This window comes from Rhincodon typus, chromosome 12 (genome assembly GCF_021869965.1).
Source record: "Rhincodon typus isolate 14 chromosome 12, sRhiTyp1.1, whole genome shotgun sequence".
In the NCBI taxonomy this organism is placed as follows: Eukaryota; Metazoa; Chordata; class Chondrichthyes; order Orectolobiformes; family Rhincodontidae; genus Rhincodon; species Rhincodon typus.
In genome coordinates, this window is record NC_063343.1 from 6,896,048 (window position 1) to 6,922,549 (window position 26,502).

Below are 26,502 nucleotides of genomic sequence, written 5' to 3' on the forward strand. Positions count from 1 at the left end.
ACCCTGCTCTTATATCTAATAATCCCTTACGTGGACAAAAACGTAAGCTGAAAGATAAAAGAAGAACTACTGCTGGACAAGAATACTGCAGAATTCTAATGGCTCTGAACCAAAATGCACTCTTTCGCAAATTTCATAACTCAACCCTTCCTCATTTACTTCCTTGCAAACATCTATAAAAATAAGTTTCAGAAGACGACTGGAAATAGCAGCAAAATACTGCTGAAAAATTCAAGTAGGATAGAGAACGCTGTAAATACTCCGCAGATCCACCATCCTCTATCATAAATCAATACTGACAGCTACCTTACCTCAATGGCTTCATAAGGGAATTTATCTTATACATGTAAACTTAATCCATAAGATCATAATTTTTATCCCATGCATGGGAAAAGAGAGCAAATATTTGAAATAAAATCAGAACGTGCTGGAGAAATTCAACAGCGCCTGTGGAGAAAGAAACAGAGGTTACATTTTGATTCTGACATGACATCCTTCAGAACCCACAGATGGTGCCAGACTTGTTAATTTTCTCCAGGGTTTTCTGCTTTTCGTTCAGATTTCCTGCATTTGCTTTTGACAAATATTTAAAACTTACATGATGGTAACCGGTCCACAGGGTCTTGGGGAGTAGTTCAGAGTCGAATTGTTCATAGTATCTTCTCCCTGGGATTTTTAAAATTTTGTTTCTGTCTAGAAAGGGCAACTATGCATGTCATGTCATGAAGCCCAGACCATCATAATGGAGAGCTTGATAGATTCATCCATTTGTATGTTAAACGTTTAGAACTCTCTGCAGCAGAACTTGAACTTGCAACCTTTATGGTACAGAGATAAGAGAGATACTACTGAGCAGCAATTGACATGAAGCCAGTTATCCTGGCAATGGTGCCTTTGATATAAGCGACTATATTATTGGGCCGTTTCAGAGGGCAAATAAAAGGCAACCAGGTAAGTATGAGCCAAAAACAGAAATTGCTGGAAAAGCTCAACAGATCTGGCAGCATCTGTGGAGAGAAATCAAAGTTAACATTTTGGGTCCAGTGACCCTTCCTCAGAACTGATGGTAGCTAGGAACAAGTTGATTTTTATGCAGAAGATAGGGTGGGGGGAGCGGGGTAAGGCTATGGAACAATTTATTAATCTACATTCAACAGTGAAGTTAAATTGGCTCTTTGAAGACATGAAGCAATTTGGAACTGGGAGGAAGGGTTTCACAAGGAATGGTGTGTATCTTTAAATTCATCATGTTAAAACCAACTGAGGTCGCAGATGAACAATCAAAGAAAGCCAATTAATTTCTCTTTACCGAGGAATGTAGTGATTTGGGGTATCTTGCCTGGAATTGTATAAATTGGGGAATTTTACCCAGGGATTAGTTTTAGCAGTCCAACTAGGATTAAACAACAAAATAAGGTACGAAACTACTCTGCCAATTCATCATCAAAAGGAGGAACTGCTGGTATATCAATAGTATCAGTTGTGTCTACATGTTTTTGTACAACACTCAGGTTGACAGTAACATACATGTGCTAATTTTCAAGCTGCATTGACAGAGAGATCGTTAATAAATTATGAAATATTCAATTTTCCTTTATTTATTTGAACCATGAGGAACCTTAACATTTCTAACCTGTTAAGAATGTGTTTTATTCACACATGGTCACTTATCGAAGGAAGTCTATCATTAGTTTAAGGAGATCTGTCAATAGTTCAAGTTGCAGAATTTCTGTCTCATGTCCTTCTACTTCTATAAAAGATAAAGAAGGTGCTGCAAAGTATAAGCAAAAATGCGATGACTTGAACTGCCTCTTTTCCTGACATGACACTCCCTTAGGCCTTCCACTCCAATAGCCCACGATTAATATGATTCTCTCTGTTAAATTCCCCCTATTAAACCAAGGACTACCTGTCTCAGCTAGATGTAATAGGAGCAGGGAGTTTCTCTCAGCATCCTGACCAACATTTACCCAACACCTAAAACAGATGATCTTGTCAATTATCTCATTGCTGTTTGCGGTCACTTCGTTCAAAATGGCGAATTGGTTATGGAGTTGTTCAGGACACCTTGAGGTTGCGAAAAGGGTCACTTATAAAGGCAAGGTTTTCTTGGCTTCAGAACCCTCTTGAAAAACAAACTTTGGTCCAAATCTTTGGCTACTCTCTCTCGAGCATCTCCTTTGACTCAACAACCATTTATTTTGTCGCACTTGCAGAAAATACCGGAAGAGGTCTTTCACCGGAGACATGTCACTGTGGCTATTGTAACAGCTGAGTGCAGTTCTGGTGAGGAACTTACATGAAACGTTGAGAGTAATGTTGGCTTCATCAGAATATGAGAACACACTGTAGGTTACTGAACATTTGACGATCTTGTTGTGATCCTGATATGATGGGATGAAACGGATACAACTGCTGAGCACTCTTGTATTATCATTGCATTGTTCTGCTGTCAGGTCAGCAAGGCCATACCAGTTCAGTCTGGTCTTTGTCTTTTCGTCAATATTAGAGGAGGAACAATTCAAATTGGTCGTGACCCCTTCGACCAACTCCGAAGGTGAGATAATGGGTTTTTTTGGACGGGCTGAAAGGTAGTGGAAAGACAAGTGACAGATTTTCAGGTTAGTTTATGTTTTCTCGATTATGAAATAAATGATGGATATAGATAGGTGACACTTGTGCAAAACTGGGGTCGGTTCTGGGTCCCCTATTAGTCAACATTTATATAAATTACACACATGACTGTTTGGGGATTCAATTATTAAGTTTGTGGATGACACAAAGATTGGTTGGGTAGCTCACAGTGAGTTTGAGTGTCGTGGGCTACAAGAAGATTAAAACAGGGGTCAAATGGGAAGATAAGTGACAGGCAGAATTCAACCATGAAAGGTGTGAGGTATACACTTTGGAAGGAGTAATTTGTCTAGAAAATATTCAGTGAATGGCATGGGACACAAAGGGACCTCAGCATGCTTGCCCAAAGATCTCTGAAGGTGGAAGGGCATGTTAGGAGGATTGTGATAAAAGGCATAAGGGAGACTTGTCTTTACCAATTGAGGCATAGAATACAAAAGCTGGGAAGTCGTGATGGAGTTGTACAGAATTTTAGTGAGACCACAGTTAGAGTACCATGTGCAGTTCTGATTGCCTCATTACAGGAAGGATCTGATGGCACTGGAAGAGGTGCAGAGGAGGTTCACCAGGATGTTGCCTCGTATGGAACTGTAAGTTATGAGGGAAGGTTGGATAGGCTTGGATTGCTTTCATCTGATTGAGGTGTATAAGATTATGAAGGATATTGACAGAGTGAATCAGAAGTAACTGAAGAGTCAGTCATGAGGGGACACAGGTTCTAGGTGAGGGACAGGAGGTTTAGAAGGGATGTGAGGATAATCTTTTTTTACCCAGAGGTCTGGAATGTGCTGACTGGGAGGGTAGTAGAGGCGAGGTGCTTCACATCCTTTAAAAAGTACCTGGATGAGCAGTTGGCACATTCAAGGGTATGGGCCATGTGCTGCTAAATGGGATTAGGTTGAAGGTCAAGTGTTTCCCACGTGTCGGAGCAGATTTGACGGGCTGAAGGGCCTCTTCTGCACTGTATGATTCGATGATTCTATGAAAGTAACTATCAGGCAGGAATAATTACCGTAAACAGTGAGTTGCAAGCCTGGTAGTCCCGTCCATCTGTCTCTGTGTGGAATTACAAATCTGAAGCAGAAAATGTTATTGTGCTTTTTCTGAACAGCATTAATTCGAAGAGAACAGTTGCCCTGAGTCAGATTTCCAATGAATTCTACTCCAGAGTCTGGGCGTTGCTCCTCGCTCATGTACAGTTTGTCGGAGTCTTCGTGACATAGATTTTGTAACCACATGGCAATTATTCTGGATGCACGTATACCAGGATACCAGAAAGAACAGTTAAAGGTCACAGATGTCCCTTCCAATGCATTAAGAGTTGTTGGAATTGAAACACCCCACATGTTTGCAGATGAATAACCTGGGTAGGGAGTGGGTAGAAAGAGAAAAGAAAACACTGATATCATTGACCTCAAATCCTCTGTCACCACTGCAATCCAACAGGCTATATACGTGTTTAACTTTTTTCTGACAATTTTATGGTACATTTAATTAGAAGATAAAGATCAAGGAAATTGAAGCTCAATGGTACTGCTCTCACCTCACTCAAACAGAAGATCAAATTCAAACGGCAAGACTTGAACACATAATGCCCGATTTATCGAAGTTCTACATTGTTGTAGGTGCAGTTTTTGAATGAGACCTTAGCTCTCAGTTAGACATAAGAAAATCCCACAACACTTTTTGAAGAGGATAAGGGATCTCTACTTGGTGTGCTCGATGACTCAAAAAGGCCCTAAAACTGATCACCTCATCATTATGTCCTTGTTGAGAATTGGGCCAGGAACCCAGGCCCCTCCAACTCACCAGTACATTCTGTCCATGGTTATCAATTGACCTACTGGAGATGGGCACGATTGCAAATTTAGATCAAAGAGTTATGTTTGCAGTAGGCTTTATTGCTTAATCTTTGTTCTTGGGCATTTCCATTAACTTTAAACACTTCTCTCGGGGAAGGTATCTAATCTTGGAAACTAATTGCAGAGCAAAATACTGTACCTTATCAACAAATTAGAATTACTCAGTCAACATCTTGTATGTTATCATTGTTCAAAAACTGAACTGGACTATAAACATTGGCTACAGCAGAAGTTCAGAGAATTGAAATTTTGCGGTGAGTAATGGCGGCTACAAGAGCAGGGCAGAGGATAGGAACACTGCGGTGAGTAACTCACCTCCTGACTTCCCGAAGCCTGTCCACCATCTACAAGGTACATGTCAGGAGTGTGATGGAATACCCCCAACTTGCCTGGATGAGTGCAGCCCCAACAACACTCAGGAAGCTCGACACCATCCAGGACAAAGCTTGACTGGCACCACATCCACAAGCACCCACTCCCTCCACCACTGACGCTCAGTAGCAGCAGTGTGGACTATCTACAAGGCGCTCTGCAGAAATTCACCAAAGATCCTCAGACAGCACCTTCCAAACCCACGACCACTTCCATCCAGAAGGACAAGGGCAGCAGATATATGGGAACACCAGGATACTCACCATCCTGACTTGGAAATATATTGCCGTTCCTTCACTGCCACTGGGTCAAAGGCCCCCCTATAAGGGCATTGTGGGTTTTAACCTACAGGAGGGCTACTGCAGTGGTTCAAGGCAGCACCTTCTCAAATGCAACTAGGGACGGGCAATAAAACTGGCCAACAAGTGACACCCTCATCCTACAAATGAATCAATAAAAAAAATACTCACTTCCTGTCTCGCCATAGCTTATCTACCATCTACAAGGCACAAGTCATGAGGATGATGGAATACTTTCCACTTGCCTGGATGACTGCAGACCCTACAGCATTCAGGCCACATTCTGCATTCAATGCCTTTGTGTTCCTGTTGCAACATGGTATTATGATATAATGCATTTGGTCTTGCTTTTCCCTTATAAATGACTTGGTGTAATATATCAGGTTTGACCCTGTACGACCAAAATTAATAAATTTTCTCAGGTATTGCTTTAATATTGCCTATAATACGAGGTTACAACAGAGAAGTAGCAGGTCACACGTCATGTAAGATGAGGCCGAAATCTCTATACTCAGGTATGATGGACCAATTGCCCTTTCAATATTATTCTGGGGGATTTGAGCATTGCTGGCCAGGTCAATATTTATTGCTCATCCCCAACTGCCCTTGTGAAAATAGCAGTCTGCTATGTTCATGAACTGTTTCCATTTACTGAATGGTTTTAGTATGTCCTTGCAAATTAGAGATACCTCTAACCAATCTGTTCAGAAATATTCTTACTCACTTCTGAAGTTGGTAGGACTTGAACCCAGGCCGTCTGGTTCAGATGAAGGGACACTACCATTTTGCCATGAGAGCCCCTAGATAATAACATGCATAAACAAGTCTCCCTTTGGTCATATATTATGGAGGAAATCACATTGTGAGCAATGAATACGTTAAACCAAATGCAAAGAAGTGTAAGGAAATCAGTCTTTGACTGAAATTAACATCTGGGCCTTGGAGTGTGAAAGGAGGAGATAAGGGGATAGGAGTTACATCTTCTGCACTTGCAGAGGTGTAATTGGTGGTTGTTGAAAAGGTGACTGAGATATGAGAAATTGAGGAGAGGGATAAGGTGTTACAAAGTGAATAATTCCTTCAAAATACTCAAACTGAAGGGAAGGGAAGATGGTTTTGGCGGTAGCATCTAGCTACATCTTGTTGGAATGGTAGAAGATCATTCATTGAATGTAGAGTCTGGTAGGCGTTGTGTGGTGTCTTAAAGCCAATACGTCAGTATCTCTTTAAGAGACATGCTCGTGATATCTTCACTGTGAACTCAAGGCATAAAGTTCTCATACTCTATCTTACGTGTGGTGTGACTCTGTCTCTCTGTTGTATCTCAAAGTTTAATGTTAGCCCACTCACTTATATGTTTGTGTATGTAATGCCTGCACAGAAAAGTAAGCTGTGATAAATATCCGTTTCATTCTTCAATACCATGGAGACAAGTATGCTTAAATGTGGAATAAAAATAGAAAGTGCTGGAGAAACTTGGTAGGTCCATTAGCATCTGTGGAAAGAGAAACAACATTAATGTTTCAAGTCCAGTTTAGCTCTTTTTTTTTTGGTAAATCTTTTGCCAGACCTGCTGAGTGACTTCAGAACTCTCTGTTTTTAGATCAGATTTACGGAGTTTGCAATAGTTTATTTCTCTTACACCTAAGGGTGATTTGATCAACTTTTCTAGGATGATGAAGGCATTAAATTGTGTTCCTCCAGGTGGCTTGTTTTAACTGAATAGTTTAGGGAGCATCATGATATGAAGTAATGTAAGGCTAGAACAAGGTTAGGAATCAAGATGTGGTTCTTTTTTTGATTCACTACATTCCTTCAAGTGAGAGTTCGATCCATTTCTGACAGGGGTGGTGATCACTGTGTAGAATTTGCACAGCGGTTGAATGTGCATTATTTCATGTAGATCAGAAGAAATTTCCTTATTTTTTGCACCCGAACTGGTCCAGGTTTTAATCTGCTCTTCCCAAGATGATCATATAAACTTTAGCTTGGTGTGGGGAGGGCATACATTATGCAAGTATTGCAGTTGTGGGGATGAGGCTAGATAGGGCCAAGGGCCATTTCTTGCTGTTAAGTTTGGAAGGTTGGGGACTTCAGACTGATTTATTTCCCCTCCTGATCAACTGGTGCTTTAGTTGGGAACAGCTAACCACAGACTGACTTAGTGGGCAAGTACTTGGCAAATGCAATATAATGTGGATAACCGTGAGGAAATCCATTTGTTCGTAAAAACAGGAAGGCAGGTTATTAGCTGAATGGTGGCAGTTTAGGAAAAGGTGAGGTGCAATGAAACCTGGGTGACATGGTGGAACAGTTGCCGAAGGTTGGCATGAAGATATAGCAGGCAGTGAGGAAAGCTAATGGCATGCTGGCCTTCATAGCAAGAGGACTTGAGTATCAGAATAAAGATGTCTTGCTGCAGATATATAGGACCTTGGTGAGGCCACACCTTGAGTATTGTGTGCAGTTTGTTCTGTTAGTCTGAGGAAGGACATTCTTGCTAAAGAAGTAGTCCAGCAAAGACTCACCAGACTGATTCCCAGGTTGGCAGGACTGACATACGAATAAAGATTGGATTGACTGGGATCACTGGAATTTAGAAGAATGAGGGATGATCTCATATAAACATATCAAAATTCTGATGGGACTGGACAGGCTAGATGTGGGAAGAATGTTCCCAGTATTGGTGAAGTCCAGTACCAGGGGTCACAGTCTAAGGATCAGGCGTAAGCCATTCAGGACTGAGTTGAGGAAGAATTTCTTCACTCAGAGAGTTGTGAACCTGTGGAATTCTCTCCCACAGGAGGCTGTTGGGGCCGGTTTGTTAGATTTTTCAGAGGAAGGTGGATGTGGCCCTTACAGCTAAAGGGATTAAGGAGGTATGGAGAGAAAGCAGGAGTGAGATACTGAGATTGCATGATCAGCCAGAATGGTGGTGCAGGCTCGAAGGGCTGAATGGCCTACACCTGCACCTATTTGCTATGTTTCTATTGGAGTTTGCAGTCTCTGTCAACAGCTGTCATTGTTCATACACTCTGAGCCGAATACCTGACATCTGTAGTCTCAGAAATAAGGTCAAGTACAAATGTAATGGAAATCCACACTGATAACCAATCATAAAAAATGATAACAAAGCACACAATGTGGGAAATTCAAATATATGTCTAAATGTCAAAGTAGATTTGGTTGCATGGTAATCAGTGTAGAACACAGTGAGGGACAGCTAAAGGCTTTTCACACAATACATTGTAAAATTAACTAATAGCTAGAACCTAGTCAACAACAACAACAACATAATTCAGGCAAGTTACTAATTGAGTGGACCCACAATGGTACAGTCCTTTCTGCTATTACACATGTTTCGTCAACACAAATTGGCTGTAACGCGATTCATGAGTAGGTGAACACTGCTTGCAAAATTTGTGAAATATACGTGTGTCGGCTATTACACGATTCCATCCCCAACGTTTTAAGTGTTGCAATGCACAAAGGAATACAATGTTCATGCCAACAGATTCTCCGCATTAACATCATATTGACTTACATGCTTTGCTGTGAAGTGCTTTTTGAGAAGTACTCGTAATTTTCACCCTTTTTTTTGCAAATTTTGCTATTACCCATAAGTATGGGAGGACAAATTAACAAGAATGTTGACAAGAAGCATCCTGGGAATAAAATTGTGGACAGTGAACGTAAAAGAAAGGCTACAACACTTGACGAGAAGCTAGATATTGTAGACCGCTTGGAACAGTAAAGAATGAACATGTGATATTGTTTGTGCAACAGGAATAAAGGAGTCTACCTTATGCACCATTAAAGACAATGCAGAAAAGATTAAAACAAGCTGTATTGCAGGAACAAGTCTGAGCGCTAGGAAAGAGATAGTAAGAATTGCCAATGCTGGAGTCAGAAATAACACAGTGTAGAGCTGGAGGAACACAGGAGGCTGGACAGCATCAGAAGAGCAGGAAACCTGACGTTTCGGATTGGGACCCTTCTTCTGAAATCATGTGAGATCATGGCCATACGAACTTGATGAGATGGTATGGCTTCTAGAAGATCAAACGAGAAAGCAACCTGGGACCAGCTTTCTCGTCATCAAAAAGAAAGCCTTATCAATTTATGAAGACCTAAAGAAAAAAGCTGAAAATCTTGCAGATGTGCCTGCCTTTAGTGTTAGTCGTAGCTGGTTCACTGGTTTTAACAACCAATATGCTTTCCATTGCATAAGGTTATTTGGTGAAGCTGCCGGCGCAGATGAGGAACATGCGATGACATTTCCTCCCACAGTGAAAAAATTGACTGAGAAAGAAGGCTACAACTTAGATTAAGTTTTCAGTTTGGATGAGGCAGGTTTATACTGGAAGCAAATGCCATCACAAACCTACATTTCTATGAATGAAGCACATGCTCCAGGCTTTAAGGTGGCAAAGGATCGTACCACTATGCGGTTGGGTGCCAATGCCAGTGGAGACTTAAAGCTTAACTCTGTTATGGTGCGTAGTTCTGCCAACCCGCGAGCCTTGAAAGGTTACCATAAGTCCTCGCTAGGTTTCTACTTTAGATCAAGCAAAGGGGTTTGGATGATGGGGCAATTTTTTCTGGCTTTATTGTTGATGTTTTCAAAGATATTTTTTAGAAATTATTGCAAGAAAAAAATTTGGATTTCAAGATTCTCCTCATTCTGGATAATGCACCAAGCCATCCTCCTACCATTGCTAAGCTTTCTGAAAATATCAGAAGTGCTATTTCTACCCCCAAACACAACCCCTCTCCTTCAACCCATGGACCAGGTGCAATAGTAGCTTTTAAAAGTTATTATTTAAGGTGCACATTTAAAAGGCTAATTGCAGTCATTGAGGGGGATAAGGACAATGGTCTTCCATTTTGGAAGAGCTTTAACATCAAGAATGCATCTAACATTATTGTGGAGGCCTGGGGTGATATCAGTAAGGATTGCTTGAATACAGTTTGACGTAAGCTTCTCCCAGATTTTATTCATGATTTTAAAGGCTTTAAACCATCAGAGGAACTCTCAAGAATCGAAGAATATTGCATTGCTTTTGCAAAGCAAGTTGGATTTGGAGAAGTTGAGAGTTAGGATGTTGAAGTGCTGCTTGAATCCCACTGCAAAGACGTCTCTAAAGCTGATCTACGACAACTTGTTGCAGAGGGGGAAGTGGAAGCTGGAGATGAAGTCCAGGATGCAGCACCATGAGAGCTTTCCACTTCTCTTTTGCCTTCAAGGGAAGTTTAGAAGCAGTCGCAGCTCTTCGAAGACCATGATTACAATGCAGAATGCAGCAGGATAACAGTTCGTGGAATAAGATCTTATTTGACATCCTATGAACATCTTTATGAAAGAAGAAAAATGGCAAAGCAGCAAAAAACTAGATGTCCTCCTTCAATTCAATCCTCAAGAAACAGTCAGAGGAGAATGAACCACAGCCATCCACTTCTAGAACATAGAACATAGAACCCCTACAGTGTGGAAACAGGCCCTTCGGCCCAACAAGTCCACACCAACCCTTGGAACATCCCACCCACACCCATCCCCCTGTAACCCACCTAAGCGACACATCACTGAACACTCTGGGCAATTTAGCATGGCCAATCTGCCTAACCTGCACATCTTTGGACTGTGGGAGGAAACCGGAGCAAACCCACGCAGACACAGGGAGAACATACAAACGCCGCATAGACAGTCGCCCGAGGGTGGAATCAAATCCGGGTCCCTGGCGCTGTGAGGCAGCAGTGCTAACCACTGAGCCACCGTGCCACCATAATCCTTCTGGATTAACTATTTTTTGTCCTAACCCTGCAACCATAACTGCACCTGAAGATGATGATGACAATGACCCTCAGCCCCTGTCTTAACATCTCAGCAACCTCAAAACCACCTTCCTCCCCCATCAAGTTATCTTCAAATTTTTTCAAGGCAAAGTGTTAAATTTACTGTATTATTTCATTATTAGATATGATCTTAACAGTTATTTAAACTGCGCCATCCTTTGTGTTAGGCTAACATAATTTGTTTCGATTTTCAGTAATATTTTTGGTGGTCTGCCCCTAACCCTATTTTTTCCAAAATCCTTGTTGTTTTTATTGCACAATTTTCTCGAGCGCGAGGTCACACAAGAGCGCAACTATTGTGTTATAGCAGAAAGAACTGTACTGGTTGCCCTGTGCAAACATTTTGGAGTGGTGCCTTCAAGTAATTGCTAGTACCCTGTTGTGAATATAGATAAGTTCTGCTGCTTATTTCAGTGGTGGGCGGGGGTGTGGAGAGAGGGTAGGTGGAACACATCTATTACTATTTGCTACTTCCTCTGTTTCTACATTTGTTCTATTATCACTGACTTTTACATTACTCCACTCTCCCCTTTCACCATTTAATCATCCCTGCCCTCCAAACCTGTCTTCTGCTATTTCTACGCAAACTATCCTTCCGTTGTGTCTACACTTATTTAAAAGCTACTCATCTCTAATCTCTTCTTCATATGATGAAAATTCACCGACCTTAAACATTTGTAAGGCAAATGTGACAGGAAGCAGGAGATTTATGCAAATATTCTATTTCTACATTCAATTCTCTATATTGAAAGAGATCCATTTGTACCACTCAAGCCAAATATCAAGGTTGATAGTTCCAACAAAACTGCATTGTATACAGTAGTGCTCTATGACATGGAGTTAGAGAGTCATTATGGCACAGGAAGAGGTCATTCAGCCCATTTGTCTATTCCTTTCAGTCCTCCCAACCCACCCCGTCAACAACCTTAAACATGTGTCCCCTGTTCCTTGAAGATTAGCAAATGAAAACAGCAACCCTGAGGAAGGGTTACTCGACCTGAAATATTGACTTTGATTTCTCCCCACATGTGCTGCCAGACCTGCTGAGCTTTTCCAGCAATTTCTGTTTTCTGTTTCAGCTTTTCTTTGTCTGCCTTATCCAAGCCTGTCATAATCTTGTATAAATCCATTACATCTCCCCTCATTCCCCCTTTTTCAATAGAGAACATCACTAAGTTCTCCAAATCAACCTTGTAGCTAAAATTTCTTACCATTAGTCTCATTAACCTTCCCACCTTCTCAAGGACTTTCTCATCTTTTCTAGTGTGCAGTGGCCATAACTGGGCACAATATTCTAGCTGAAGCCCAGCCAGTCTATATCCTGTTCCGCTGTTACTTCTGCCAAAGTGCATCACAACATATTTTTCCTCTCAAATTCCATCTCCTATTTCTCTACACATTCTTATGGCCTATCTATGTCATGTTGCAATTCATTCATATCATCCCCACTATCAGGCATTCCTTCACTTTTAGCATCATTGGCAAATATTGAAATTTTACTCGGATTGTAGTGTCCAATCATATGTATATATAAAAAAATCAGAGTTCCTCAAGCCTTTGGAAATATCAGCCTCCAGTCTAGAAGAGAAAACATTCACAGCAACTTATTTGTTTCTTTCCTTTAGCCAACTTTATTATCCAAGCTGACACTCGCTCCCTATTCCACGAGGCCAAATTTTTTTAACCAACATTTCACATGTTAATCATTCGAATACAAGCTGGGTTGGATGTGAACTGTATAAGGAGCATATGAATTGGAAGGGGTCCAATATTCTGGCGGGCAGGTTTGCTACTGCTATTCGGAAAACTTTAAATTAGTAAGGTGGGTAGGGGCGTTAGTGAGAAAAGAGATAAGTGTGAGCTGAGAAGACGAGCAAGTCAAATAGTCAAGGCAGGCAAGAGCAAGGCAGAGAACAAGGTAAAACTGATTAATTAAACTGCACTTATATTAATGCAAGGGGCGTGTCAGGTAAAGCAGATGAATCCAGGGCACAGTTGGGAACATGAGACTGGGTTATCATAACTATTACTGAAACATGAGTGAGGGATGGTTGGGACTGGCAGCTTAATGTTCCAGAGTATAGATGCTATCGGAAGGATAGAGGGGCGGAGCAAGACAGGAGGGGGAGTGGTGTTTTTGTTTAGGGGTAGCATTATGGCTGTACGTAGCGAGGATATTCCTGGGAGTACGCCCAGTGAAGTTATTTGGGTGGAACTGAGAAATAAGAAAGGGATGATCACCTTATTGGGATTGTACTACAGATCACCCAATAGTCAGAGGCGAATTGAGAAGCAAATTTGTGAGGACATCTCAGATAACTGTAAGAATAATAGCGCTGTGATGGTAGGGGATTTTAACTTTTCAAACATAGACTGGTACTGCCATAGTGTTAAGGGGTTGGATGGACAAGAATTTGTTAAGTGTGTACAAGAATTTTCTTATTCAGCATGTGGATGTACCTACTAAACAAGATGCAAAACCTGACCTACTCTTGAGAAATAAGGCAGGGGCAGGTGACTGAGGTGTCAGTGGGGAAAGCACTTTGGAGCCAGTGACATTAATTCTTTTACTTTTAAAATAGTGATAGAATAGGTTAGACCGGATCGAAAAGTTAAAGTTCTAAATTGGAGTAAGGCTAATTGTAACGGCATTGGCAAAGAATTTCAAAACTTGATTGGGGGCAGCTAATTACAGGAAAGGGGACATGGGACAATGGAATCCTTTCAAAAATGAGGTAATAAGAGTCCAGAGACGTATATTAGGGTGAAGGGCAAGGCTGGTAGGTGTAGGGAATGCTGGATGACTAGAGAAATTGAGATTCTGTTCAAGAAAAAAGAGGCATAGGTTAGATATAGACAACAGAGATTGAGCAAATTGCTAGAGGAGTATAAGGACAGTAGGAGTACACCTAAGAGGGAAATCAGGAGGGCAAAAAGGAGACATGAGATAGCTTTGCAAATAGGGTTAAGGAGAATCCAAAGATACCCAACAATACATTAAGGACAAAAGAGCAACTAAGGAGAGAGTAGGGCCCCTTAAAGATCATCACCATAGCAGCATTCAAGAAGCACTTGGACGAATATATGAATAGGAAGGGAATAGAGGGATCTTGTAAGTGAAGACAGTTTTAGTATGGAAGGGCAAAACATGTCAGCATAGGCTTGGAGGGCCGAAGGGCCTGTTCCTGTGCTGTATTGTTCTTTGTTCTTGTTTGAACAAGGTGGCCAATGTGTGGAACTGCAGGAAATGGGTAAGATACTAAACGAGTATTTTGCATCAGTATTTACCATGGAGAAGGATATGGAAGATAGAGACCTTAAAGAAATAAATAGTGATATCTTGAAAAATGTCCATATTATGGAGGAGGAGGTATTGGATATCTTAACATGCATAAAGATGGATAAATCCTCAGGTGTATCCCAGAACTTTGTGGGAAGTTAGGGAAGTGATTACTGGGCCCCTTGCTGAGATATTTGTATCATTGATAGCTACAGGTGCGGTGCCAGAAGACTGAAGGTTGGCTAACGTGATGCCACTATTTAAGAAAGCTGGTAGGATAAAACCAGGGAACCATAGACCAGTGAGCCTGACATCAGTGGTGGGAAAGTTGTTGGAGGGTGTCCTGAAGGGCAGGATTTAAATGCATTTGGAAAGGCAAAGACTGATTAGGGATAGTCAAGGTGGCTTTGTGCTTGGGAAATCATGTCTCACTAACTTGAGTTTTTTAAAGAAGTTACAAAGAAGATTGATGAAGGCAGAGTGATGGGCTTTGTCTACATGGATTTCAGTACGGCTTTCGACAGGGTTTCACATGGTAGACAGGTTAGCAATGTTAGATCACATGGAATCCAGGGAAAGCTAGCCATTTGGATACAAAATTAGCTCGAGGGTATGAGACAGAGGGTGGTGGTAGAGGGGTAGTAGGAACTGCAGATGCTGGAGAATCTGAGATAACAATGTGTAGAGTTGGATGAACACAGCAGGCCAAGCAGCATTATGCTGCTTGGCCTGCTGTGCTCATCCAGGTCTACACCTTGTTTTCTCATGGTGGTAGAGGGTTGATTTTCAGAATGGAGGCCAGTGACCAGTAGTGTGCCACAAGGATCAGTGCTGGGTCCACTGCTTTTTGTCATTTATATAAATAATTTGGATGTAAGTACAGGAGAAATGGTTAGTAAGTTTGTAGATGACATCAAAATTGATGGTGTAGTGGATAGCCAAGAAGGTTACCTCAGAGTACAATGGGACCTTGATCAGATGGACCAATGGGCTGAAGAGTTGCAGATGGGATATAATTAGATAAATGTGAGATGTTGCATTTTGGTAAGGCAAATCGGAGCAGGACTAATACACATAATAGCAGTGTCCTGAGGAATGTTGTTGAACAAAGAGACATTGAAGGTGGAGTCGCAGGTAGACAGAGTAGTGAAGAAAGCGTTTGGTACATTTGCCTTAATTGGTCAGTGCATTGAGAAAAGGAATTGGGGTGTCATGTTGCGGCTGGTTGGTTTGGCCACTTTTGGAATACTGTGTTCAATTCTGGCCTCCCTGTTAAAGGAAAGATGTTGTGAAACTTGAAAGGGTTCAGAAAAGATTTACAAGGATGTTGCCAGAGTTAGAGGATTTGAGCTACAGGGAGAGGCTGTGTAGGTTGGGGCTATTTTCCTTGGAGCATCAGGAGCTGAAGGGTGACCCTACAGATGTTTATGACAGGCATGGATAGGGTAAATAGCCAAGGTCTTTTCCCAGGGTTGGGAAGTCTAAAACTAGAAGGTATAAGTTTAAGGTGAGAGTAAAAATTTAAAAGGGACCTAAGGGGCAACATTTTCATGCAGAGAGTGGTGCATGTATGGAATGAGCTGCCAGAGGAAGTGGTGGAGGCTGGTACAATTACAACATTTAAAAGGCATCTGGATGAGTACGTGAATAGGAAGGGTTTAGAGAGATATGGGCCAAATGCTGGCAAATGTGACTGGATGAATTTAGGATATCTGGTTGGCCTGGATGTGTTGGACCGAAGGGCCTGTTTCCATGCTGTATAACTCTTTGACAATATGACATGCAATTGTCACACAGTTCTTAAAATCCCTATACACAAAACCATTACATTTTGTCCAACAACCTTCTCTATTATTTTATCAAAAAGTCCCATTAATTTAAGCACAATCTGCCTCTTACAAATCCATGGTCTCTCTCTTCAATTCATTGTTCCTCAGATGCTTGGTCAATGCTTCTCTTATCATTGTTTGCAAAACTTAAGCAAACTGATTGATCTGTAGTTATTAAAAATTTATTTCCACTTATCTTGTGTGTACTCTTCTGGCATCTCTCCCACACGTAGGCATGTAGTGAAATCTGGGACAAGCCCTTTGGCTATCGGCATCCCCTCATCTAAGTATATGTAACCCACTTTCTCCATGAAAGACCCATCCCACCACTTACCATTTACGTGCCAGTAGCTGATTTTTGAGTTCCCGTTATGTTAATTGACATTCTTTTCTTGTATCCAATCTTAGATATCTTATTTCCTTCTTTTTCGCTTAACCTGCTCAAGTTATTGTATTTGGTGCCATTGTTACATGTAGAATTCACATGCCATGCACATTCACCCTCTCTTTGTTGTTTCATGTATATTCTCCATCTCCCTCGCTCATGTGAGAAATCCTGACTTTGCTTTCAATACATTTCTCCTTTGTAGGAATATACATAGAAACATAGAAGATAGGAGCAAGAGGAGGCCATTCGGTCCTTTGAGTCTGCTTCATCATTCTTCATGATCATGGCTGATCATCCAACTCTATAGCCTAATCCTGCTTTTTCCCCGTAACCTTTGATCCCATTCGCTCCAAGTGCTATATCTAGTCACCTCTTGAATAGATTCAAAGTTTTGACATTAACTACTTCCTGTGGTAATGAATTCCACAGGCTCACACTCATTGGGTGAAGAAATGTCTCCTCATCTCCATCCTAAATTGTCTACCCAAAACTCCAACCATCTTCTTAAAAGCCATCCATTGTTTTGTCCCAGAGTTCCTGTCAGTGCTTGGTTCAATTTCACTTTGCTCAGATTCCCTCTTATTCCATGAAGGTCATCTCATGAATTCTCAACCTGCCATTATTTTCATCATAGTCTTCCTTGGTCTGCTCCCTTTTCTATGTCCTCAATTTGTGCACCTTACTCATACTATCTGCCTCTATTCTCCTGTGCGCCCTTTAAGCCTGTATAACGATGTTGACCAATCTCCTCCAAAAGTTTCATTTTTAGACCACACAGCCTCATTGCTGTGAAGTGAACACTAGCTCAGATCAGTTTTTCCTTGTTGAAATAGAAGCTTTGAATTCTGGCTTTCTCTTTCTTTAGTACAGAGGTATGGCTGTTTGCATCAATTGAACAGCTAGGAAATATTTGCATATTCAAAACTGACACATTTATTTTGCTTTGAAAACATGTTGCGTAGGGAGATTTTCTGCTTGATCAGTAGAGCTTCACTAAAGGGAAACATATGCTTGAGGTTCGGACATCAGCGTGTTATGGCTAGATACAGGACTAAATAGATTACTTGATGCTATGCTTTGTAACATTGAAGACAGGGCTGGTGGCGGGTAGAGTGAAGTGTTATCAGATTGCTTTCTATATAATCTTTAAATGCAAAGTTAGATACAAAGTCAGAATTTTGTGATAAACTTTACTCAGTTTTATAATCAAACACCATGAACTATGTTTTGTTTAGAAGGGCGTGGTCTGCTGACAAGACGACACAAATTTTTTCTTCCTCATTCTGGAGAGAAAATAAATGTGGTTAATGTGCATTTAACCTATCAAAATCTTTGATGCCTTTAAACACCTTAATCATATCAACTTCAACCTCCTGCAATGACCAGAATACAAACCCTCTTCTGGCAGCTGGACAGACATAGGACCATCGGAATTAGGAGCAGGAATAGGCAACCAGCCCTTTGAGCCAACTCCAACATTTAACATGATCATGGCTGCTCTTATCCTGGTCTCAACTCTACTTTCCTGCCAGCTCCCCATAGCCCTTTATCCCGCTCTTCGTCAGAAATGTTTCTATTTCTTTCTTGAATGTGTTGATTGATTCTGCCCCCACTGCTGTCTGGGGCTGTGCGTTCCACAGATTCACATCCCTCTGAGAGAAGTAGTTTCTTCACTCACTCTATATTTTTGACATCTTGTTCAGGACTGTCCCATAAAAGTCATAGGATCCCTACAGTGTGGATGCAGACCATTCGGCCCATTGAGTCTACACCAAATCTCCGAAGAGCATTTCAGCCAGACCTGCTCCTTTATCCTATCCCTCTGCGTAACCCTGCATTTCCCATAGCTAACCCACCTAGCCTGCACATCCCTGCTCTCTATGGGCAATTTAGCATGGCCGATCCATCTAACCTGCACATCTTTGGGCTGTGGGAGGAAACTGGAGCACACCCACACAAACACGGGGAGAATGTGAAAACTTCACACAGTCGCCTGAGCGTGGAATCAAACCTGGGTCCCTGGAGCTGTGAGGCAGCAGTGCTAACCACTGAGCCACCCATGGGAGAACATAAGGGGAACATCTGTTCCCTTGTCAATACCCTTTATATTTTTATATACTTCAATAGATTCCCCCCTCCTTCTTCTGAACTCCAGCAAGTACAAGCCCAAGCTATACAGCTGCTCCTCATATGACAGCCCTTTCACCCCTAGGGTCAAAGTGATGACTCTGTCTTCACTCTTTCAATCTGAATTTGAAACTCCAGGACATTCTTGGAAGAAGTGATCACAGTGTCCTTAACTGCAATCCTTCTTCATTACATAATACCAAACCTAAAGCAATCAGTTCCCTGGCTGGCTCCATGACATGTTGGTCTAAGAAACAATCCCTCACACACTCTATGACTCGTGATTTGACACATCAAGCTCTGAACTGCAGCCATTGAGAGGTTAATGTCTCCTTCTTGAAGTGTGATGTCCAGACGTGAACATAATAGTCAGTGTAGAGGTCTGACTAAGAAGCTGAAACAACTGAAGCATCACTTTTATATTCAACTCCCTTGAGATTTAGTGTCATAGAATCGTAGAAGTTTACAGACCCTTCAACCCATGTTACCCAGTTTTCACAGCTAATCTAGTCCCATTTGCCTACATTTGCTCCATATCCCTCCACACCTATCCCATCCATGTACCTGTCCAAATATTTCGTAAATAGCAAAATTGTACTCACATCCACCTCTACCCCAGGCAGCCCATTCCAGACACTCACCACCCTCTGTGTGAAAGAATTGCCCATCTGGACCCTTTTGTATCTCTCTCCTCTCACTGTAAACGTACGCCCTCTAGTTTTAGACTCCCCTACCATGGGGAAAAGCTGTTAGCTACCTACCTTATCTGTGCCTTTCATGATTTTGCAAACCTCTATAAGGTCATCCTTCAGACTTCTATACTCCAGGTAAAAAAGCCCCAGCCTATCCTTATAACTCAAACTTTCCATTCCAGGTAGCAACCTAGTAAACTTTTCTGCACTCTTTTGTGTTTAATAGTATCTTTTCTATAGTAGGGTGACCAGAACTGTACGCAATTCTCCAAATGTGGCCTCACCAACATCTTGTACAGCAGCAACAAAACATCTCAACTCCTTTACTCAATTATCGTAGAATCCCTAAAGTGTGGGAACAGGCCATTCAGCCCAACAGGTCCACACCACCCCATCCCCCTACAACTCTGCATCGCCCATGTCTAATCCACCTAATTTACACACCCCTGGCACTACAGTATGGCCAATCCATCTAACCGGCACATCTTTGGACTGTGGGAGGAAACCATGGCTCCCAGCGGAAACCCACACAGACATGGGAAGAATGTGCAAACTCCACACAGACAGTCACACGAGGGTTGGAATTGAACCTGGGTCCCTGGAACTGTGAGGTAGCAGTGCTAACCACTGAGTCACTGTGCCACATGATATAGGAGTGTTCTATAATACTCCCTCAGGCCCTACCATTGACTGTGTAAGTCCTGTCCTGGTTTGACCTAGCAAAATGCAATACCTTGTATTTTTCTAAATTAAACACCATCCGCCATTCCTCAGTCCACTAGCCCAGTTCATTAAGATCTTACTGTATTCCCAGATAATATTCTTCACTGTCCACTATACCACTAACATTGGTGTCATCCACAAACTTACTAACCATGCTTCCTAAATTCTCATCCAAATCATTTATATAAATGACGAATAACAGTGGACCCAGCATTGATCTCTGTAGCACACCCCTGGTCATAGGCCTTCAGTTTGAAAATCAACCCTCTACCACCATACTTTGTCTTCTACCTTCAAACCAATTTTATATCCAATTGGCCAGCTCTCCCTGGGTCCCATGAGATTTAACCTTACTGAACAACCAAGTATGATGTACCTTGTCATAGGCCTTGCTAAAGTCCATGTAGACACAACACATGCTGACTGTCCCAAATGAGATCTTTCTTCTCCAAATTCCTATCTCTCAGAATTCCTTCTAACAACTTACCTGCCACAGACATTAGGCTTACCAGTCTGTAGTTCCCAAGCATTTCCCTGTAGCCTTTCTTAAATAATGACACAACATTAGCCACCCTCTAACCTTTGAGTACTTTACCCGTGGCTGTCGATGATACAAATATCTCGGCTAGGGGCTGCACAGTTTCCTCCCTAGCCTCTCACAAAGTCCTGGGATGTACTTCATCAGGTCTAGGGGATTTATCTACCTTAATACATTTTTAAGACTTCCAACATTTCCTCTTCTGTAATGTGGACTCCCTTCAAGACATCACTAATTATTTATCCAAGTTCCCTAGCATCCATGCCTTTCTCCAAGGTAGATACTGATGAGAAATATTCATTTAGGATCTCACCCATTTCTTGTGGCTCCACATATGAACCTTGTTAATCTTTAAGAGGCCGTCTTCTCTCTCTAGTTACTCTTTTGACCTCCATGTACTTGTAGAATCCCTTTGGATTTTCTTTTACCTTATCTGCCAAAGCCATCTCGTGTCCCCTTTTAGCCCTCCTCATTTCTCTCTAAGTGCACTCTGACACCCTCTACACTCCTCAAGGAATTCACTTGATCCCAGCTGCCTACACATGTCACATGCCTCCTTCTTTTTCTTGACCAAGGCCTCAATAACTCTTGTCATCCAGGGTTCTCCACTCCCACCAGCCTTTCCCTTCACTCCAACAGGAATATGTGGGCCATGAATCCTCATTATCTCACTTTTGAAAGTTTCCCATTTACCAGACTTCCTTTTGCCTGCTAACAGCCTCCCCCAATCAACTTATGACAGTTCCTGTCTAAGACCATCAAAAATGGCCTTGCCCCAATTTGGTATTTAACTAGTGGACCAGACCTATCCTTTTCCATAGCAAAAATTAAAACTAATGAAATTATGGTCACTGGTCCCAAAGTGCTCCCACACTAACACTTCCGTCACTTTCTCTGCCTTACCTTCTCAAGAGGAGGCCAGGTTATGCCCCTTCTCTAACAGGGCCATTTATATACTGTACGAGAAATTCTTCCTGAACACATTTAACAGATGGCATTCCACCTAAGCCCTTAACATTATGGCAGTCCCAGTCGATATTAGGGAAGTTAAAATCCCCTGCTATTACAACTCTATTATTCTAGCAGCTATCTGCAATCTCCCTACCTACTTGCTCCTCAACCTTCCGCTGACTATTGGGGCACTTATAGCATAATGCTATCAAAGACATCTCCACTTTTTTATTTCTCAGTTCTACCCATACAGACTCAGTGGACAAACTGTCAAGGATGTCCTCTCTCAGTACTGCCATGATGCTCCCCCTTATCAAAAATTCAAGTTCCCCTCCTCTCCTGCCTCCCCTTCTATCCTTCCTAAAGCACCTGTACCCTGAAACATTAATCTGCCTGTCCTATCTCTCCCTCAGCGATATAACCCAGTCCCATGTTCCTGTCCATGTCCTGTGTTCATTTGCCTTCCCTGTCATACCATTTGCATTGAAATAACTGCCGTTTAACCCAGATTTCTGTTGTTTCCTGTCGTGCTCTTGCCTGCCCTGTCTAGTACTAAGGTTACCAACACTGCCTTTACTATTTAACTTGCTCTCATTAACTTCTGTACAGTCCTCAACTTCCTCTTTTGTCTCCCCACTGCCAGACTAGTTTAAACCCTCCTGAATGGCTCTAGCAAATCTCCCTGCCCAGGATATTGGTCCCCCTCCAGTTCAGGTGCAACCCATCCCTCTTGTACAGGTTACCTCTATCCCAGAAGAGATCTCAATGATCCAAGAGTCTGAATCCCTGCCACGTGCACCAGCTCTCAGGCCATGCACTGTAAGTAGTTCAGAAATTACTACCCTTGACACCCTTCTGACTAACTCCCTCTACTCACTCTTCAGGGCCTCATCCCTTTTCCTACCTATGTTGTTCATACCAATATGGACAATGTCCTCTGGCTGCTCACCCTCCCCCCTTAAGGGGGCTTTTTATTATTAATTCATTCACGGGATGAAGGCATCGCTGGCTAGGCAGTGATTATTGCACATCCCTAATTGTTTCAGAGGGCAGTTAAGAGTCAACCACATTGCTGTGGGTCTGGAGTCACACGTAGGCCAGACCAGGTAAGGATGGCAGTTTCCTTCCCTAAAGGGCATTAGTGAACCAGATTGGTTTTACCAACAATTGGCAATGGATTCATGGTCATCATTAGATTCCCAATTCCAGATATTTTTATTGAATTCAAATTCCACCATCTGCCAAGGCAGGATTTGAACCTGGGTCCTCAGAACATTATCTGGGCCTCTGGATTAATAGTCCAGCGATAATACCACTAGGTCATCATCTCTCCTTGCTTTATGCAACTGCTCAGAGGTGTTCTCGACCCTAGCACCAAGGAGGCAATACACCATCCTGGAGTTTCGAATGTGGCCTCAGAAATGCCTTTCTGTGTCCCAGACTAGTAAGTCCCCTGCCATTAGTGCTCACAGGAACTTTGCTCACCCTTGCTCTACTGCAGAGCCAATTGTGGTGTCGCAGGCCTGGCTGCTGCTGTTCTGCTCCCCTGAGAGGCTATCCTTCCTCCCCACAACAGTATCCAAAACTGTATAGCTGTTAGAGAGAGGAGTAGCCATTAGAGACTCCTGCACTACCTGCCTGCTTCTCCTGACGGTCATCCATCTGAACCTGCAGTGTGACCACCTTCCTGTAACAAGTATCTATTGCACTCTCTGAACCCCACTCCTCCCGGTATGCTCCTCAGTGTGTCTGACCGCCACTCCAACCAAATGACGCATCTGTGAGGAGCTGCGCCGGTCACACTTCCCGCAGACATAGTCGTCAGATACACTAGAGTGTTCTCTGATCTCCCACATCTAGCAAGAGGAGCATACCACTGCCCTAATTGCCATCTCATTTTGTTAAATTTGCATCCACCTTATTGACATTCCTGTGCACTGCGTTTGTAGACATGTGCCGAAATCCCTTTGCTCCTCCAAACTTCACGAACTCTCATCATTTAAATGCCCTATTTTGTTTCCTCAGATACAAAGCGCTGATCTTAGAATTCCCACATTCAACTCCACTTGTCAATTAGCCTGTCAACTCTTTGGTGTCATCCACAAAATGTTACAGTCAAAACTATGATGGTGCAATATTTGAAACTTGTGTCATCAGTTAAACATTTCCTGCACACTTACAGCTCAAAGACTTTTGTCCTCAAAAGTTCTGGAAGTCTCAACCAATAACAGGACATGAAATGCAAAGTTAAATCAGAATCTTGTGATAATTTCCAGGCAGTTTTATTATTGAACGCTGTGAACTACATTCTCTTAAATAAGTGTGATCTGCTGACAAGAAGACACAAAATTTACGACTTTCTGGTCTCAATATTGAGTTCAACGCCTTCAAACTGTGAATCCATTCCTTCTCTTTCTTTCAGTTTTTACTTGTTACATTCTCTGTCACTGTCTCTCCCCTGTTCCCCCCGACTCCAGTGGGACTGTGTATTCCTTTCCACTTTGACAGTTAGACACACCATTGTTCTGCTATTCTCACTTTCCGATCACTTAATCTGAACTATCAACATCCTTTCTCCCCTAGCACTCCAACTCACTCTCCCCCCAACTATTGCATAAATCCTGCTCTCTCCACACTTCACGTCAGCTCTGATGAAGAGTCATCTAAACTTGAAACGCTAGCTTGCTCTCTCTCCATGGATGCTGCCTGACCTGCTGTGATCTCCAGCATTTTTTGTTTTCAGGTCAGATTCCAGCCTCTGCAGTAATTTACTCCTACAAAATGATTCTTGCTCACTCTAGAGAAAAAAAAAATGTGATGGGACCAGTAGACTGTCAGCCCAGTTGGCTTTGTGCATTGAGATTGAATTGGAAAACACAGATGAAATGTGTCAACTCAGATTTAGATGGAGAAGTAAATGGAGGGAAAAAGAATGAGATAAAGAAAGAGAGACAAAAAAAAGAAACATTGAAAGGAAAAGTTCAAAAAATAGCCTGTTATGTCTTTCAAAAGAAGAGGTTCAAAGAGGCTATTACATTAATAAATGAGCCAGAACAATTTAAATATATTCTTATTTGGGATAGACTGGATTATTCAATCCCTACTGTGTGGAATCAGGCCAATTGGCCCATCAAGTCCACACCAACCCTCTGAACAGCATTCCACCCTGACCTACCTCCTACCCTATCCCTGGGACTCTGCATATCCTACGGCCAATCTGTCTAACCTGCACATCATAAGCATAGCCAATCCAGCTAGCTTGCTCATCTTTGCACAGTGGGAGGAAACTGGAGCAAACCCATGCAGGCACAGGGAGAATGTGCAAACTTCACACAGACAGTTGCCCAAGGGTTGGAATTGAACCTGAGTCCCTAGTGTTGTGAGGCAGCAGAGCTAACCACTGAGCTACGATGCCACCCATAAGTTACATCACGTCAGTAAGTTATCATGTTGTTAAAACGTTCATCAGAAGACAGGGAGGAAAAAGACTGGAAAACAAAAGGAAATACAAATTAATCTTTTGATATAATTTTGAGTGGAATTGGATGCTCACCCTGGATGAGACATATAAATGCCAGGGTCCAGTGTGATGTGTTCATGGTGCAGATCTCACCCTCGATGGGACAATCAGACGGGGACAATCAGACTCATTGACACCTGCACAATAGACAAGGGATGACAATGAACAAAGAGATGATTTACAACTGGCTTAATATTGGATGCTGAGTGAACTGCTACATCTATCAGAACAAGGACTGGACTCTCATTGTACTTGTGGACTTTCGTCTATGTTTACCACCTCATTCAGATTGTTACAGTATCTCAGTAGCTACTGTAATTAAGAAAGACTTCAATGTTGACTATTGCCTTATTTCTTTATTTTTCTACTTATTCTGTAAAGTAATGCTTGACTTTTTAATTCTACTTCTCTTTCCACTTTTTACCTAAGCTTTTTGTACCTGGGTACCTTGGTACTTAAGATGGCATCCTGTGTGACGACATTATATATATTTCACTGTACTCCTGTATTTTTGCACTTGAATGCTCAGAACAATAAAGTATAAATCTAAATCTAAATCTAAAACCTCTGCAATCAAATTATTCAGGTTTAAAAAAAAAACGTCCCCAGGAAAGAATTTATTTCTGGACCCTGCTGGGAGCAATCCAGGAGGAAATTTCACTGAGGTGTGCAAGAAGTGATGTATTTCTTAAAAAACAAAGTCTTCATACCCTTTCATAAATTGATCAGAGAAATATTGGAGATGATGGAATAAAGGCTGCCAGATGCTCAGGAGGTGGGAGGTCATGGACTGAAGTCTCCAAGTTTTTACTCAAACAAATGTGGCAGAGTAAGAAATGTTTGGCGGGATATGGGCTAAGTGCAGGCAGGTTGGACTAGTTTAGTTTGGGATTATGGCCTGGTTGGACTGAAGCATCTGTTTCCATGCTATATGACTCTATGATCTGGAGGGGGAGTGAGGGAGACTCAATCATGCCTGGAGAGCAATGTCTGCTCTTCCGTAGCAGTGTGTTCATATAATCAATTATGCTAGTAAAGCACGAGTGAGGATGAACACTCGGTATGCCAGACAGCTTCCTTTTACTGTCAAAGCTGTGGCGCAGGGCATTGCATAAAGCTTGGAGCATATCCTTCCATCGGGTATGATGGCCAACTCCAGAGTTGTACTTGTGGGCCCAGTTGAAATACAATGGTTAGTGGTCACCATTTCACCTCCCACTGCAGCACAAATTGGACTCATCCATTTGTCTGAGCGCTGCTGTGAAAGCTGCCATCAAAGTGTGTTTATTTTAACTCATACACAGGATGTGGACATCACTGACCAGGCCAGAATTTATTGCCCATTGTTAAGAGTCAACCACATGACTGTTGGCCTGAAGTCACATGTGAGCCAGACTGGGTAAGGATGACAGATTTCCCTCCTTAAAAGTCATT

The 26,502-nt window shown here is 42.1% G+C and overlaps 1 protein-coding gene across 1 annotated transcript in view; it reads right to left on the minus strand.

The window, feature by feature from the left end:
• Positions 1–26,502, minus strand: part of LOC109930356 (B-cell receptor CD22-like) — an 80,615-nt gene that overhangs the window by 44,161 nt on the left and 9,952 nt on the right. The window contains exons 2-4 of the mRNA XM_020529873.2: positions 25,102–25,205; positions 3,647–3,997; positions 2,300–2,584 (exon numbers count right to left, since the gene is read on the minus strand). Coding sequence (XP_020385462.2) covers positions 2,300–2,584; positions 3,647–3,997; positions 25,102–25,147 — 682 coding nt within the window. The 5' untranslated portion in view covers positions 25,148–25,205. The remainder of the gene's footprint in view (positions 1–2,299; positions 2,585–3,646; positions 3,998–25,101; positions 25,206–26,502) is intronic.